This window comes from Solanum lycopersicum, chromosome 4 (assembly GCF_036512215.1).
Source record: "Solanum lycopersicum chromosome 4, SLM_r2.1".
Taxonomy (NCBI): Eukaryota; Viridiplantae; Streptophyta; class Magnoliopsida; order Solanales; family Solanaceae; genus Solanum; species Solanum lycopersicum.
Window position 1 is genome coordinate 55,285,881 of NC_090803.1, and position 16,653 is coordinate 55,302,533.

Here is a 16,653-nt window from a genome sequence, read left to right on the forward strand (position 1 = left end):
CGATTTGGTTCGTGACAACAATTTACTTGAAATCATGTCGAATATGTAATACTCCAAAGTAGATTTAATAAATAATTTTGACACATGCATATAGAATCAAAATCATATAATAAAACATGTAGTTCACAATAATTCATTGATATGCATGATTGATCTAGCATATGCATAAAATCATAGCTTGAAGAAGATTGGGAAGAACGCTAAATTTATACATAATTCATCATATAATCAAAATACTTTAGGCATGAGAGTAAAAGAATACTCTTATTGAAGTCTTACATATCCGGAGAAGCAAAGTTCTTGAAGAAGTCTGAAGTAAAATCGTAAATTTAAACATAATTCATCATATAATCAAAATACTTTAGACATGAGAGTGTAAGGAATATTCTCTTTGAAACCTTACAAACCTGGAAGAACAAAGTAGTGAAGATGTTTCAAGAAAAGCTTGATTGAAAGCCTTGAAACCCTACATTTTGTCTTCTTTGCAATTTTCTTTTTGAGTTGGGGGAGTTGAGAGCGTAGAATTAAAAGAAAATTGAGTACTTAGTGAAATATATTTCTCCAATTGAAGTTGAAACGTCATGGATTGGGCTTAGAAAAAGTGGGAAAAGATAAAAAAAAAACCCAATTAAGAAGTTGTCAAAAACCTTCCACAGAGCCATCTAAGGTTTGTGTTTTGATCTATAGACCGTAGATCAAATTCGTGAAATTCATATTGATATTTTAATGCTAAGAAGTTTATTTTGTAGGCTTAAACTTCGATCCATAGAAGTTTATACGATCGGTAGACGAGTTCCTGAGAATTGAACCTAAAAGTTGACTTTCATTTTTTTTATAAGTAACCAGTACGGGTCGTACCTCTTTCTCAATTGACACTGAAAATTCAAATGTGACAATCTCTGGGAAAACAGTCATAACGTTTTACTTCGAACTCGAAAAGAGGCAAATTTGATAACGTTGAAAAGAGGACTCACACACCTTTGATTTGATAGGTCATGGATCACCTCATTCATTATGTTGATCTAAGTAGAATCTTTTATATCAAGACTTAATCGGTAAGAAAGTTTTCAACTCATCTTTGTACTAGGGGTTTCTGGTGACCTTAATTCAGATACAAATCCATTCCCACACAAAATAATTGACTTTGACACCTAAAAACAATTTAAAAATCAGCCGATACGACTTTATACACCAATAAAAAATGGTTGGAATTTAAGGTTACAAAACTTTGGTGTGTTACATTAACATTTATTATTGAAATCAACATATACAAGTTTAGAGGGAGATGTTGAATTGTTGGTAATTACAAGTTGTTATTTTTTAATTTCAACCTTTTAGTTTTTTTTTTGTTATAGTTTATTTATTATTTTTATATTGTAATTTTTTACTATTCTAATATTTTCTAAAAGTATTTTTTTTGTTTTATATTATTTATATTTCATTTCCTTCTCATTATCAATCTTTACTTTGTGAGATTCCAAATGCAATTTTTTCGTATTATCTATTTTTCAATATATTTTTTTCATTAGTATAGTTTTGTTAGTATTCTAATTTTTAAATTAAAGTAGAATTCATTGTTGAATATATAATTATTCTTTAATTATACTGATAGAATTAGAGAGAAAAATTAAATTGTAGTATTATACAATTAAGATTGCGATAAAAACTCTATTGTCAAAGATGTGATTTCTGCTTAATACATTTTTTCAACAAACATATTTTTGAGGATTCAATGCATTATTGCTTTGGAGGGAGATAATATCATATTATTATCCTAGAGACCCCAACCTGGTCGTTGCCTTTAGGGACAAAGTATTCCATAACTACTTTCTTTACGAGGGAAGACGCGTAGATTGATATATGAATCGATTTCTTGTGAAAAAAAAGGGAAAAAGAGATTCTAAATAAGGAAGAGAGATTTCAAATAAGAAATTTGATTTAAACGACAAAATAAATAGAGATGCTGATGAACAAAGTGGTATTGAAAAGAGTGGGCGGTGGAAAAGCAAAAATTATGCTATATGAATATGACTTTATTAGCGTCAATTGGGGCTTCTCTTTGATCATTTATGTCTTTCGATGCTTGCTCTTTCTTTATTAAATAAAGATTTTCATGGAACGCACACATATATATAATCGTACATGCTTACATTTAAATCTTATCATACATGACATAATATTTTATGATAATTGTAGTTTGATTTCTCTCTCTTTAATAATTCTATAATTTTTATGATAATTGTAGTTTGATTTCTCTCTCTTTAATAATTCTATAATTAATTTAATAGTAAATTAATAAGGTGGTTAAGCAAATAAGACAATATTTAATACTTTTTTCTTATATATATATTTTTCACTTGCAAATGCTATATTGATATTGTTTAATACTTCAATATTCATGTCATTTACAAATAAAATTGTACTAGTGAATTTAGACGCATACTCTAACACTTCATTTAGATGGTTATTATCCATTATATTATATGAAGTTAGTTTAAATTATATCAAGGCGAAATGGTCTTGTGGATTCTTCTACTTGTATTGGTTTGTATTATGGATCTTTCTACTTACCTCTTTGTTATATGAACCCTTAAACTCAAGTCAAATAAGACTTTTAAACCCCTTTCATCATGTGTTTAGTACACTCTCACTTAAACTGATGACAGGTCAAATCCATGTCATCTATATCAATGCCATGTCATTATTATCTTTATTAACTATTTTTTTTAAAAAAATATTTAACCAAAATTATTTAATAAAAATCAAAACAATAAAATTTATATTTATTCCTTAAAATAAAATTTTGAAATTCCTACATCTTCTCCCCCAATCCCAACCTTAAACAGTCAAAAGACATTTCACTTGATGATTGAATCTTCAAATTTGGATTACTTCCTTTATTTTTTGTTGATAATTGTTGGATTGTTTGGTCTTTATGACTTTCCCCAAAATTATTTTTCTTGCTGCATTTCTTCTTTTCCTTTCATCTGGGTTAATCTCTGCCGCACCCACCAGATCCAGTAGAAAATCTCTTCGTTATCGTAAGTAGATCCTCTAATCCTCACCCGCCTCATTCTCCCCTCCACTTACTAGCACCGTCTCTCTCACTTTACATCAAATTCGTTGTTTACGACGAGCACCACCACCATCGACCTCACAATCTGCTGGCGAATCAATGAACTCAAGAGGTTTTAATGCCAAGAATTTCTTAAAGATGATGACAAGAGTATGAAAAGAAAAAGGTTAGAAATGGAAATAGCTGCAAATGAAAGTGGAGCGGGTGAAGAAGATGAAAGATTTTTAATTAAGTTTTTAATTTTATTTTATTTTTTTCTTTTATTTATATTTTTAAAACTGAAATATAGCACTCACTCGCCTTAAGGTGTGTGACAGTTTCGTCAACTCAATTATCTTAAAGTCACATAAATTTGGTCAATGGTAGAGGGATTTGATAAATTGAGTTTTATTAAATTGAAGGGTTCAGATGACAAAGAAGTGAATAGAAGGGTCTATAATATAAATCGATACAAGTACAACGGTCCACAAGATCATTTAGCCTTAAATTAATGATTGAGTTGGTGTGATCACATTATTATCTTATTTTTTTCTTCTCATTTTGTATTTACTTGTTATTATCACGTACTCAACACTGCTGGTATGTTTATCCTTCAAATTATTAATGTGTGATATTATACAACAATCAAAATTCTTTAAATTACCGATGTGTGACATTTCATAATGATGAATATCTTACATCTCCTTTACATTATTACAATTCTCTCTCCACAAATATTAAATTTGAATAGTCTTATCCCTTTAATTATTATATTGATCAAAATAATAAAACATGATATAATACGATAATAATATAATACATTATGAAATAACTTGTAATGTTTACAAAAAGAAACAGAAAAAAAGGCCTTGGTAAGTTGTATTAGGCACAAACAAGGCCATTTGTTTAGTGGAAAAACCCATAGGCCATAACTCCATACAAAGTAATCCGAAGCCGCCTCCATTACAATCACAGTGTTCATCTCTTGTGGTTTTTGAGTTCTCTCTATCAACTTTATACAACCCTACATCAATCGTTCTTCTTCACACAGAGGAAGATAGATAGGTATAAACATGGCGGTGGCTGCTTTTGGTCAGTTGAATCTTGATGAATCGCCACTGTGGGGTTCCCGAAGTATCGAATGCTTTGAAAAGCTTGAACAAATCGGTGAAGGAACTTATGGGTCAGTTTTTTTTCCTCCCCAGACAGTCAAATTCCTTTTATCCTCTATTTTGCCTCTTATTTGGATAGTTAAGATGGGTTCCCTTGGTCTAATAATAGCAAAATAGCAGCTTTTGGTACATTTGTGTTGTTGATTTTAGTTTTTGTATTTTGCTGTTGTACTATTTCTGGGTAATTGAGAGCTTGGATGTAGGACCCGGGTGGGGTTGGGGGATATTTTATTTTTAGTTTGTAGCTGTAATGCCATTACTTCATGATCTGATGTTATTGAGTTTCGGAGAAGTCTATGTGAGGCCTATTTTTTTTTTTTTTGGAACTGATACTCTGAGGCCATTGAGAAAAAGCCATTGGGGATAGACCTTTGTAATTTTGACTTAAAAGTATTACTATTTAGGATTGCGTTTTGTTCTTTTGAGATGTTGTCTATCATTCTTACCATTATGACAATCAATTTAGTTGATTCAGTTCTTACACTGGCATGATTTTGGGTTTTGAAGAAGGATCTTTTTGGTTGTAGTTTCTCTCGCTCGCACATTTGAAATAAATTTAACTGCTTTGAGGTGCTTTGCTTGCACAATTGAGTCAAATTTAACTGATTTGAGATGCTTTACTTGTGTCGGGGTCTGTCGAAAACAGCCTCTATCCCTATGAGGTAGGGGTAAGGTGTTTATACTTTATCCTCCAGACCTCACTTGTGGGACTACACTTGGTCTGTTGTTGTTGCACAATCGAGTCAAATAGAAGAAGATGAATATTGGTAATTTGCATGTAATAAAAATAAATGAAGAGAAGACTGCCATTGTATCAATAGTTTATGTTGGCTCTATAGGCAAATCTGGTAGGTGGTAGATGTAAGGTTTGCATACACCCTACCCATCCTCAGACCCCATTTGTGGGATACACTGGGTATGTTGTAGGCAAGCGCGTGCTCATATTCCAGTTAGTGTAATATTGACAAGGATTATATTTCCAATGTAACTAGTTTTATTGGATTGATGAAGGAGATGTTGGGAGCACGGATAGGTGGTGCATGTAGAGTTATTTTCTAACTATAGTCTATTAATATCTGATTAAATTAATTCTGAGATTCAGCCAAAAGCTCTTTGTAAATTTTGATAATGCATTTGGAAGCCTCAATATTGGAAGGCTGGAAAAGTTTCCATCTCTAGTGAAAAATTAGCTGCTGTTTACATGAAGAACTTTGATCTGCATTCTGGTGATAGTTGATCACCTCCTTGTAATTCCAGTACAAGTTGGTTATTCCTGGGGTTCGGAATCAAGAATGATCTATTTCATGTGGGAAGCAATAGACTTTCGATACATTGCTAAATAGTTAGAGTCAGTGTTATCAAAGGCGCGCTTTAAGCGCGCTTAAGCCCTGAAGCGAGGCTCAAAACGTGTTGAGCGCTTCGCCTCGCTTTATGTGCGCTTCAGTGTCGTCATCAAGGTTCTAAGATAAACATTTCCTTGCCAATGAGCCTCTTATTAAGAAATGAAACTAAATAATTGATACTTCTCTTTATCATAAAAAAAATACAATTTCTTTGGTCATATATTTGTCATTCATGTTTATAATTTAGTCTTTGACTAAACATATACATTTGTATTCTTTTCTCCCTTTGCGCCTTTTTTATTAAAGCCCACGCTTTATTTGTGCTTTGCGCTTAAAGCTCCCAGCCTCCCACGAACCTTAGAGCTTTTTTTGCGCTTTTCGCCTTTGATAACACTGGTTAGAGTTGTATGTGTGGCCATTGATATATTCTGGAAGGATCTGATGTATGAGTATACTTTGGAATGTAGAGTAGGTATGAAACTTTCAGTGCACATTCTTGTTGAGCCGGATTTAGCCCTTTAGAAATGTTTTGCCATTATACTTGGTTGTTTCCCATTTTTTTGATTCTTTTTATTGTTTATGATATTTCACATTAGATCTTCGAGGATATTGTCAGTTATTACTCGCTCTGGCCCGTTTTATGTTTTGGTGTTTTATGACATGTAGGTCAAATGTTGCAAAGTACCGAAATCCTATTCTAAAGATGTGGTGGTGATAGTTCCACTTTAATTGAGGCTAAGAGCAGTGTTTAGGGGAATGCAGAGCAGTAAAAAGCGACAAGGTCCTGTTTCATGCTTTAAGCGAAGCGCTCGCTTCATTGAAGCGAAGCACAGTTTAAAAGAAAAAAGACATAAATAAACACAGAAAAAATATAAGCAAAAAAAATCATATTAAAAACTAAAAAAGGTCCCCCTTTAGTTGTTTTGTCAGAAAACAGACATACAATTATTGTCTTATTGGTCTCACTAACTTTTTTCCCCATATTTCGTGCCAGCTGAAGCACTGAACCCTCGCTTCGCTTCATAGAAATGATCTACTCTCTCTACACCAGTAATGATAAGTAGAAATAAGTATTCCAATTTCATAACTCACTTTTCTTTTTTGTTTGTCCCAAAAGAATGACAGGTTTCCTTTTTGGAAGCTACATCCCATGTTACCCTTCATGAAGACAAACTTGTTGGGTGGGGGGTGGGGAGACCGTACTCACATCTTTAATTATCTACACAGCCCTCTGTAATGATGCCATTTGGTTTAGAAATGTTCTACTTCTGCTTTGGTTTTTGACTTTTTCCTGTCTGAATTTGGTTTTAGGAAATTAATGTTGACGTTGTAACAATGAACAAATAAATAATTGTCTTTGTCTGAAGAACTTGCACTATTTTTGTTTTGAAGAGAAAACATACCATTTCAATTCCTAGAAATATTCTTCGAGGCTTTAATATGGATAATAATAGGTTAAGAGTCTAAGAACGAACAACATTAGATTTATACGAATTTAGTTTGTTGAGGCGAGGCGAAGCAGAGAATTATCACCTTTTTTTCTCTGGGGCGTGGAGCAGTCCGAAAAGGGCAGATGAGGCGGCGAATCAACGCATAGCTTTTAATCGCAACTTGAGAACTAGGAGTTTTTGGTCAAAGTCAGACTACCCCTGCACAACTTCTCTCTTGTTCTTTCTCTGTTTTCCGGTCAGACGAGGTGAGTTGAAGCTAGAGTTCATGTACTTTTTCTATTTTCCTCTTCTTCTTCTACTTCTTTCTTCTTTCTCCTCTGTTTTCCAGCAGCTTTTTTCTTTCTTTGTTTGTCCACTGTTTCTGCTGTTTTTTACTCAGCTTTTTTCTTCACAGTTTTAGTTGCATTATAGTTAATAACCTAATTAGTTTTGTTTGATATTTTATTGAGTTTTTAGTTATTTATATATACAGATTTATTATTTTAATTTGTTTGTATTTATTGACACTTCACTTCTCGCCTCATTTTACCCTCCCCAGCTGGGTTTGTTGTTGTTGTTCTCTACTCGCCTCAGTGAAGGAGGCCTCGTCGCTTTTTGTCGCCTCTCGCGTCCCAAAATACTTGTTGGAGGTTTCCTTGTTTATTTAATGAAGCTCCCAGTTGAAGGTTTTCCTTGGAATAATCCAAGAATCAATCCTTGCGTACCAACCATAGTTGTTGAATTCTGGTGAACTTTACAAGTGTAAAGTTGATTTTTCCTGGCCTAGCTCCTGCAAGGCAGTTGTGGGACCTGTTCATTAACATTTTTGGGCAGCATTGGATAGTGCGACAGTCGATCAGACAATTTTTGGATAGTTGGGGGAAGGGAGATCTCTTATTATGTATAGGAGTATCCGAGTGTGTCTGTTGGGTACGATCGATAGAGAAGAACTTAAGGTGTTCTGAGGGCAGAACTCACTCAACTCAGATAATAATATACAGATGTTTAGGCTTGCTAGCACTGATGGAAAATTGCATGATAAATTTATCGAATTACTGCAGTAGTACTTTTTGTATCGGTGAGCAATTTTTTTTAGTTTTTGTGTAGGGGGCCTCTCAATTTGTAATGTCCAACACTAGCTTTGGTGCTTAGCTGCTTTTTGTTGATAAAAATATAACTGACGGATTAAGAACGGGCCAAAGTCATGGAATAAGGATGCAATTGACACTATCACTTGGGATTCAGATTTCAACTATCGTAATTGGTGACTATAGATGACATTGATTCAATATAGAGATGACTCAAACAACTTTTCATTTGTTGATATTTCAATAGTATTGCTATTGTTTGTATGCTTAGCATGATTGACTCTGTTGCTCTTTTCCAGGCAAGTGTACATGGCCAGAGATAAACAAACTGGGGAGATTGTTGCTTTGAAAAAGATACGTATGGACAATGAAAAGGAGGGGGTACTGTTCTTTTCCCCAATCATCATGCTGTTTTAGATTTGTATCTATACCATTTAATTTAAATATTGGAGCTTATTTTGACTATTGCATTCCTGAGCTAAAATTGATTACCTTATACTCTATACTTACTTCTGCAGTTCCCTATAACAGCCATCCGTGAGATTAAAATTCTAAAGAAATTGCAGCATGAAAATGTCATTAAGCTGTTAGAGATAGTAACCTCTCAAGGTACTTTGTTTCTTAATTCTTAGATGCTATATTTTTGGAACTTTGGGTAAGTTTGAACTTTTATTGTCAGTTCTGACATGAATTTCTCATCTAGGTCCTGAAGAGGATGAACCAGAGAAGCTAGGTATTCCAGCTAAGAAAATGTTCTTATTGGTAGTGAAGTTCCTTTCCCAATGTTTGCAGAAATTAACATCCATGAATTTCGATTTTCTTACAGGAATAGATAGTAACAAGTACAAGGGAAACATCTACATGGTTTTTGAATACATGGATCATGACTTGACTGGCCTTGCTGATCGACCAGGGTTAAGATTCACAATTCCGCAGATTAAAGTATCGTAAGCCTAACTAGAAGAAAAGATTATGTCTTTTCTTATTGTGATGACCATCTATTCGCTGCTCATTTATTGACGATACTCCTTTTCCAGTGCTACATGAAGCAACTGCTTACTGGTCTTCATTACTGCCATATTAATCAAGTTCTTCACAGAGATATTAAAGGTTACTTTGTACTTAATTTTTTGTACGTAACATGTTGATATTTGCAAGTGTTCCTGGAAGCTCATGACACTTTTTTTTTTTAAATTTTTATGTTAGCAGGCTCTAATCTTCTGATAGATAATGAAGGAAATCTGAAGCTTGCTGATTTTGGTTTAGCCCGCTCATTTTCTGGTGATCATAATGCTAATCTGACAAATCGTGTTATTACACTGTGGTACAGGTAAATCTAAAGCATGTTTAAGCATTCTTCTTATTACTTTGCTTGTTTCACTCTGAGGTTTTTCTGCTCTTTCTAGACTAAATATCCGATAATCTTGGACAGACCTCCGGAATTGTTGCTTGGAGCCACAAAGTATGGACCCGCTGTTGACATGTGGTCCGTTGGTTGTATATTTGCTGAACTTTTATTTGGAAAGCCAATCTTACCTGGGAAAAATGAGGTAATATCCTTTTAAACCTTTTTCTTGCTTCTCTAGGTGCTGTAGGTGTCAGTAGCTTCGCTTTACAAGTATACCTGCTGCTAATGCCCTAAGGAGTCTCTGCTAATGTGCTATTGCCTCTATTTCTTGAGAGTATCTTATACTTATGTTAGATAGTTTGCTATACCATTTTTCTGTCTGATATGCTGATAACAATGAAGCTTTTGGATTAGAAAACAACTTATTCGAACCTGATCTAACAATTGACTGAATGATCTGAATAGGAAAGATTTTCTTAGTTTCTTTTATTTGATCTTGTTAGCTAGGTTCGTGACTAATAATCTCCATTATATGATGACAAGCAAAATTTTACAAGAGCTTAGTCAAACATGCTCTTAGTGTGTTCCTTTTGATGTGAGCTGTCTCTACTATTGTTTTTTCTGTGTTTTTGCTTCTGCTTCATCTTTATGCTCTATTTTTAGTACAATTTTATAATTTCTGTTGGCTTTACCTCTCTTAATCTTTTCCGATTACAGCCTGAACAATTGAACAAAATATTTGAGCTTTGTGGAACACCTGATGAGATTAACTGGCCTGGTGTATCAAAGATTCCTTGGTACAGCAAGTTCAAGCCAGCAAGGCCAATGAAAAGACGAGTTAGAGAGGTCTTTAGGCAGTTAAGGGCTCTCCATTTGAAATATGATTAGTTTGAACTACTTGTTTTGTTTAATGGTTAACATACTTGATTTTTATTCACTGTGCAGTTTTGATCGCCATGCTTTGGATTTATTAGACAAAATGCTGAATCTTGACCCATCTCAGGTATTCCTCTTAATGTGGTTTTAGTAACTAAATCTCGAAGTGCAAAGTTTTCCTTTGTTCCACAATCAGAAGTCTTTTTGAGTACAAAAAACAGACGAGGATCAAACTCTCTTTTGCCTCAAGAATATAGGTTTTACTGGCATCTGAATGTATTTATGAAGGCAATATGTACTCTCCTTAGGAGTTCCTTTCTGTCCAAAGGCACTCACTTGGTACATTAGTGTGTGACTATTCTTAGTATGTAGATTGTTTATTACTTCTGCAATTTGTATTTTCAATTGATTTGCTTTTGTCTTGTGTTATCAGAATTTGTAAAGGGACATTGGTGGTATGTTTGTTGGTTCCCGTAATGATTAGAGTAGAACATAATAGTAAAACAGTCGCCTTACTTTAACCAATGTTCTTATTCCTACTCATATGATGTGATGCATTTTGATCGGACCAAATGCATGAACATCCCAATTTATGTGGTACCCTTTCCTTTTTAGCTTGTCCCAAAAAGAATGTCACCTTTCTATAATTAGAGACAACTTAACTTTCAAATTTCTCTTAACCCTTAATGAAATGATTTGTAGCCACATGAATGTCTAAGGTTTGTTTTAGACCACAAATTTCATAAGTTCTCCTTTTTGTCTTAAAGTTTGTGTCAAGTTAAAGGGTGCCACATAGATTGGGTCGGGGAGGGAGTCGGCATTTGCTATTATTTTTTTCCTACTTTGATATACGCTAAGACCTCTAAGAGTTAAAAAAATTGGAAAATGAAATGGGCAGGTTGATCATCTATAAGATTGAAATGAATGAATGGTGAGTTGGTGTTTTAAGCTGTGCAATTTATAGTGTTGGCATACCCTTTCCATAATTAGGGCATGCGGGTTGATGAAGTGCATGATTTACCAAGGTTGGGGGATACTTTGGGCTGTCAATTAAGAGCTTCCCTCAAATTACCTGGGCATGCCTCTTTAGGTACCAGCTATACAAGGCAAAAACAGTGTTGGAAAAGATAGAGAAGAGGTTTGAAAACTGAAAAGAGATCTACAACCTGAAAAGGCTGTACATTTCTCTCGGGCTAGGATCATACTCATTAGCAGTGTACTCACTCTCTTTCGACTTATCCAGTCTGTATGAAGAAAACATTGGATAAGGTTAGGAGGAACTTGGTATAATGTAAACAAAAAAGAAGACTTTTCAGTAGGTGAAGTGGGAGGTGGTGAGTTGGAACGTGAAACATGAAAGAATATAATAGTAGTATAATAGTGAAATGTCTATGGAGATTTTATCATTTTATTCAAAAAGTATAAAATTGTTGCTAAATATGGAGAACAAAGTCTTTGATATATTGGTATTGTTCAGACACCCCGTGGCTTTTATGGAAGCATATGAGCAGCTTAAGACCAGGCACCAGCTTTTAGAACCAGTATAGAGATTAAGGTTAGTCATGGCAGGAATAGAAGGTTCTGTTTGGAGAGAACATACACCACTTTTGATTTTGTACGATGACCATTATAATTTCACAACCAATGTAGGAAGTTGTCCGATTGTTGACATTGTGGTAGCTGGTGCACAAACTATAGAAGACTCTACTTTGATTGGGAAGTACCATGAATGATGCTTATTGCTAAAAGACTAGGAGCATGTGGCTCTAAATGCAGAAGAAGCTGATTGTATCATATGGAAGAGGCAACAAATGAAATATTCTTTTTAGGTTCATGTTATAAGGAGATGATTTTTTTGGATGAAGATTGTCACAAGGAGATTAAACAAAGAGTTAGGCAGCCTTTTCAGTTGGCCATGGGAGAATTGGAAATCTAAGGCCTCTTATAAGGTCGCCTGCTTGACACGGTTGGTTTCAGATGATGTGTATGCCTCACCCCATGCAATCTATATAGGGAAGGGGATGTTGATATGCGAAGTTATTTGTAGAAGGGAGAACTGCATTATATTTTATTGCATTGCACTGTTGCTAGACAGATTTAGAACCTGTTTTTGATTTGTTCATTATGCCTTTTGTAATGCAATACACGGTGAAGGATTTGTTGACTGGCTAGGCCTGTCGTCATCAGAAAAGCATTGAATAATTTGAGGAAAATAGTGCCAGCTTGCATACGTGGAGTCCTGTGGGTATGAAAGGAATTATAGATGTTTCGAAACAAAGAATTTGGATGAGGCCGACTCTGATATCGTGTAAGGAAATGAATCATGGCCTAACTCTCCAAAAGCTAACTCAAGAGGTGTGGATCCGACACCCCTTGGCCTATGTGGGAGACTCAACAGTGTCAAATGTCTTCATTGTTAAACTCTTGTTACAAGCCTTTAGCAGGGTCAGTGACGTGGTCTCTGATCTGGATTCAGTAATCTCATTCGAAGTGCCTTGCATATCTTAGTTAATGGACCCGAATCTTCGGAAAAAGGGACATCTATTATGCAGTATGTGCCACTTTTGCGGGAAGAAGTAGAAAGTATTAACCATCTTTCATTCATTGTAGAGTGACCACAAAGGCATGGCACATACCAAAACATAGTAGGCATAGAATGGGGAATACTGTAAATCTATGTTGCTCAAACTCTTCTAAAATGTCGATGGGTGCATGTCGGATACTGCAAAAGTAGTGCATTTAAGAGAACTTGGCACATGTTTGACAACAATATTGGAGAGTCCAAGCAAAATAGCCGAGAACTACCACAGGTTGTTAGAGGCAGAAAGAGGTCACTATGGTGTAATATCACCTCGGCATCCGTATGATAGATTGTTTGGAAGGAAACAAACAATTGATGTTTTGAAGACACAGCTAATTTGGTCCAACAACTCAAGTTTAGCTGTATTCTGTTTCTTGATGAGGAATCTGTAAATGAAGCAAAAATTAGCCTCTTAGAATCCCTGCAAGTCTCAAAAAGGAAAGGATTCTTCTGTTGGGTTTTGCTCGCCTGCCAATATTGCAACACTTCCTTAGTGCTATAGTTATAATACAATTATGTTTTCGAAATAAGCTTATAGAAAGAGATCATAGATGGTTTTTAGTTTTCTCTAATGGCACAAATTCAAGTGTGATATAGCTTAGCTAGTGGAAGTATCGATCACATGCATTGGGAGTAGAGGTGTCAAATGGGTGGATTGAGTTGAAATTGGAGATATTAAAATGGATTGAAATAGAAATTGGGTTAGGTTCTGATCCCACCAAGATTATTTTGGGCTCAAATGGGTTGGGCTCAAATGGGCTAAAAATCGGGTTGTTTCATGATCTTCCCAATCCGACCTCGTTAATCTCAGTACTTTTTACATATTGTTATTTAATTTTTATAGCCACAATTTGAGTTTCCAACTCAAAAAAATAGAAAAAAAATAAAAAAAAATAAAAAAAAATAAAAAGTTACGAGTGGATAGATAAATCCTAGAATATATAAAATAGATAGTAATTCATACTTTTTATATAGAAACATACATCAATACAAATAAAGAGTCTTAAAATGGGTTGAAATTGGAGATTAAATTGGGCTTAATTGAGGATTCACTTAAAATTGGTTAATGCTTGTATCCCAATCCAAATTATCTTGAGCCCAACCTATTAAGTTCTTGGTGGATTGCACATATTTAGGTTCATTTTGACTCCCCTAATTGAGAGCTTATGAAGTGGAATAACGTTACATGGTGCGTTAAGTGCTAGGAAGATTGTTGTAGTGAAAGAGTAGTTCTTTACTATGAGTGTGAGACTAGTGATGTTATGTTTTTGTGAATATTGGGATTCTAACACGTAATCCACTAGATCAAATATTGTAAAAAAGCAGACGTTTACACGTGGTGCACGTGGCACACATAAAGTTAAAAAGAAAGGTTGCTCGACATGGTTTGGCCATGTTCTACACAAACTTCTCTCCTTAAATGCTCCAATATGACGATTAAGATATGATTAGAAAAAAGGATATGATAACCTTGAGGGAAGGTATCTAGAAAACCTACATCTCCGTCATGACCAATGCATACATAGAATAGAACAAAACGGGATCAAAAGATTCATAGGGGCACCAGCTATTTTGGATTTAGGTTGAGCGATAGCGAAGCCAAGCCACCATCTATAGGCGAAGGGACGAAAGCCTATGCTACAGTAAGAAAAATGTTTAGGTTGAAGACCCAGTGTGGTATGCACCAACAGGGCCACCAAAATTTAGATAATGCTTTTTCCTGAGCAAACCTAATTGGAGATCTATCGGTTTTATTTATCCATATTATTCAAAAGGACTACAGATTTTTGACAATTTTACCATCTCGTGTAACCCCAGTGTGGATATCTCCATTCTTACAAAGGCATCTGAACTCTACTTTAAGGGGTTGTATAAAAATAATGCACATTAGACTGTTAGTAATGGTTGCATTGATTTGGTGTATTAAAAATAATATGTATTGTATAAAAACATTTACTAAATAGCCTTCACAATTATGATAGAAAAGATGTAAAAGTGCTTTTGAGGGGTAGTGGAGTCTTAACCATGCTAATGCATGTATTAAATCCCTTTGCAATTACTAATACTTAGAAATCCATGGTATTAGTACTACACTCCTCAATACACAATAGAGTGTTTAGTTATACATAGCATGAAAAAGTATGTCTAATAAGGGACTACTAATTCACAAAGCTAATGCATGCATTATTTTTGCTTATACACTCTACCAAACGACCCCTAAGTTTTATAATAAGCTATTTTGACTGCATAAAGCTTGGTTGTAACTAGTAAAGCATGTTTCTGCTTCTTTACTAATTCTGGTTTTAATTGACACCTCTTTTTGGCAGAGAATATGTGCAAAGGATGCTCTAGATGGTGAATATTTCTGGACCGACCCCTTACCTTGTGATCCTAGAAGGTGTGAACCTTATTTACATCAACGTTTCTCAGTGCTGTTTGTGCTTCCCTGCAATGGATCTGGAACTACAGCTAACCAACCACCTGTTTCAGCTAACTTGAGATTTTTATAGATTTATAAGCATCAATGAAAGCATATCCTGAGATATAATATGATATGTATGCATGTATATGTCTCTTAACCTAATAACCTGTTTCGCACTGTATTGAACAGCCTACCTAAATACGAATCATCACATGAGTTCCAGACTAAGAAAAAGAGGCAACAGCAGAGACAGAATGAAGAAATGGCCAAAAGGCACAAGCTGCAGCACCCACAGCAACATTCGCGCCTCCCTCCTATCCAACAGCCTGGTCATTCCCAGCACTGGGGTGGATCTACTCATCAAATGAGCAATTCCCAGCCTGCAATATCTGCTGGGGCTGGTCATCATCAGTTTGGAAAGCCTCGTGGTACTGGAGGATCAAATCGATATCCTCCAGGTGGAAACCCTGGTGGGGGCTATTATCAAGATCGTGGGGCACAGGGCGGAGGTTACAGTAGTGGGGCATATCCACCTCAGGGACGAGCCCCTCCTTTTCCCGGCAGTGGGTTGGCTCCCAGTGGTCCCCGGGGACCGAGTGGTGGATATGGTGGTCCACCTAATTACTCCCAAAGTGGTCAATATGGAGGTTCTGGTGCAGGGAGAGGTTCTAACCAGATGAGTGGAAACCGTAACCAGCAATATGGTTGGCAGCAATAGAGTCTGACCTATGTATGCATTATAGAAAATCTGGCTAGACGGCATCAAAGAAAACCAATATCAATTGTAAGAAATTTGTGGGTTTATTCAACATATTTTGCATATCTTAGAGAGCTGTAATGTACATCTGAAGGCGTGCTTTTTGTGAAGGAAATGGTGCGGTAGATATTTCTTGGCTTAGGTATACAAATTTGTGTCTAATTCTGCTCCCTGATTCATTTAAATAGCAATTTATTGTTTTAGACTATAAATTTTGAAATTTTGTTATGCATGTAGTCATGATGTTTGGCAGAGTCTCAACGTCCTTGTTGAGAGTTGCTTTGTCTTTAACTTGGTCTTTGAATCCTTAGTCTCAGCGACCTGAGGGTCCAACATCCCAACCTAAATTTCAGGGGAGCCCCAATTCAAGCGTGTGCTACTTATGCACCACATATATGATAAAATGCACTCGTCAATTGATAGGTCAAAGACAAAAACACAGTAACTGTGACATCTCTAACCTTTGAGAAACGTATTAACTGTTTCCAAAATAGATTAAACTCATTTGAAGGAAATATTAGGAATGGTTTCATATTTCAACCACAGCTTGGTAGAGGGTCATCGAAAACTTGCATGCAAAG

General features: G+C 35.2%; 1 protein-coding gene across 3 annotated transcripts; it reads left to right on the forward strand.

Annotated features, from left to right (window-relative positions):
- The first annotated feature begins 3,902 nt into the window (after window positions 1–3,902).
- CDKC (cyclin dependent kinase C) lies at window positions 3,903–16,284 on the forward strand. Of its 3 annotated transcripts, XM_026030432.2 has the most exons (13): window positions 3,944–4,238; window positions 8,108–8,264; window positions 8,388–8,469; window positions 8,607–8,697; window positions 8,792–8,821; window positions 8,915–9,030; window positions 9,126–9,198; window positions 9,298–9,418; window positions 9,521–9,638; window positions 10,154–10,293; window positions 10,382–10,439; window positions 15,221–15,291; window positions 15,505–16,284. In XM_026030432.2, exons 3-13 carry the CDS (start codon window positions 8,398–8,400, stop codon window positions 16,031–16,033), a joined length of 1,419 nt encoding a protein of 472 aa, XP_025886217.1. In that variant the 5' UTR covers window positions 3,944–4,238; window positions 8,108–8,264; window positions 8,388–8,397; the 3' UTR covers window positions 16,034–16,284. The 3 variants fall into 3 exon arrangements, with proteins under 3 accessions (XP_010319695.1, XP_025886217.1, NP_001234799.1); NM_001247870.1 differs by lacking the exon at window positions 8,108–8,264 and having other exon boundaries at window positions 4,058–4,238; window positions 15,505–16,234; XM_010321393.4 differs by lacking the exon at window positions 8,108–8,264 and having other exon boundaries at window positions 3,903–4,238; window positions 8,792–9,030.
- The last annotated feature ends 369 nt before the right edge of the window (window positions 16,285–16,653 follow it).

What these genes read in the sequence shown, in the direction of transcription:
- CDKC (XM_010321393.4), top strand. Translation starts at nt 4,129, where the DNA reads ATGGCGGTGGCTGCTTTTGGTCAGTTGAATCTTGATGAATCGCCACTG. An exon ending in TCTTACCTGGGAAAAATGAG is followed by an intron (nt 9,639 to 10,153) that starts GTAATATCCTTT and finishes TTCCGATTACAG; the next exon opens with CCTGAACAATTGAACAAAAT. An exon ending in TTACCTTGTGATCCTAGAAG is followed by an intron (nt 15,292 to 15,504) that starts GTGTGAACCTTA and finishes TGTATTGAACAG; the next exon opens with CCTACCTAAATACGAATCAT.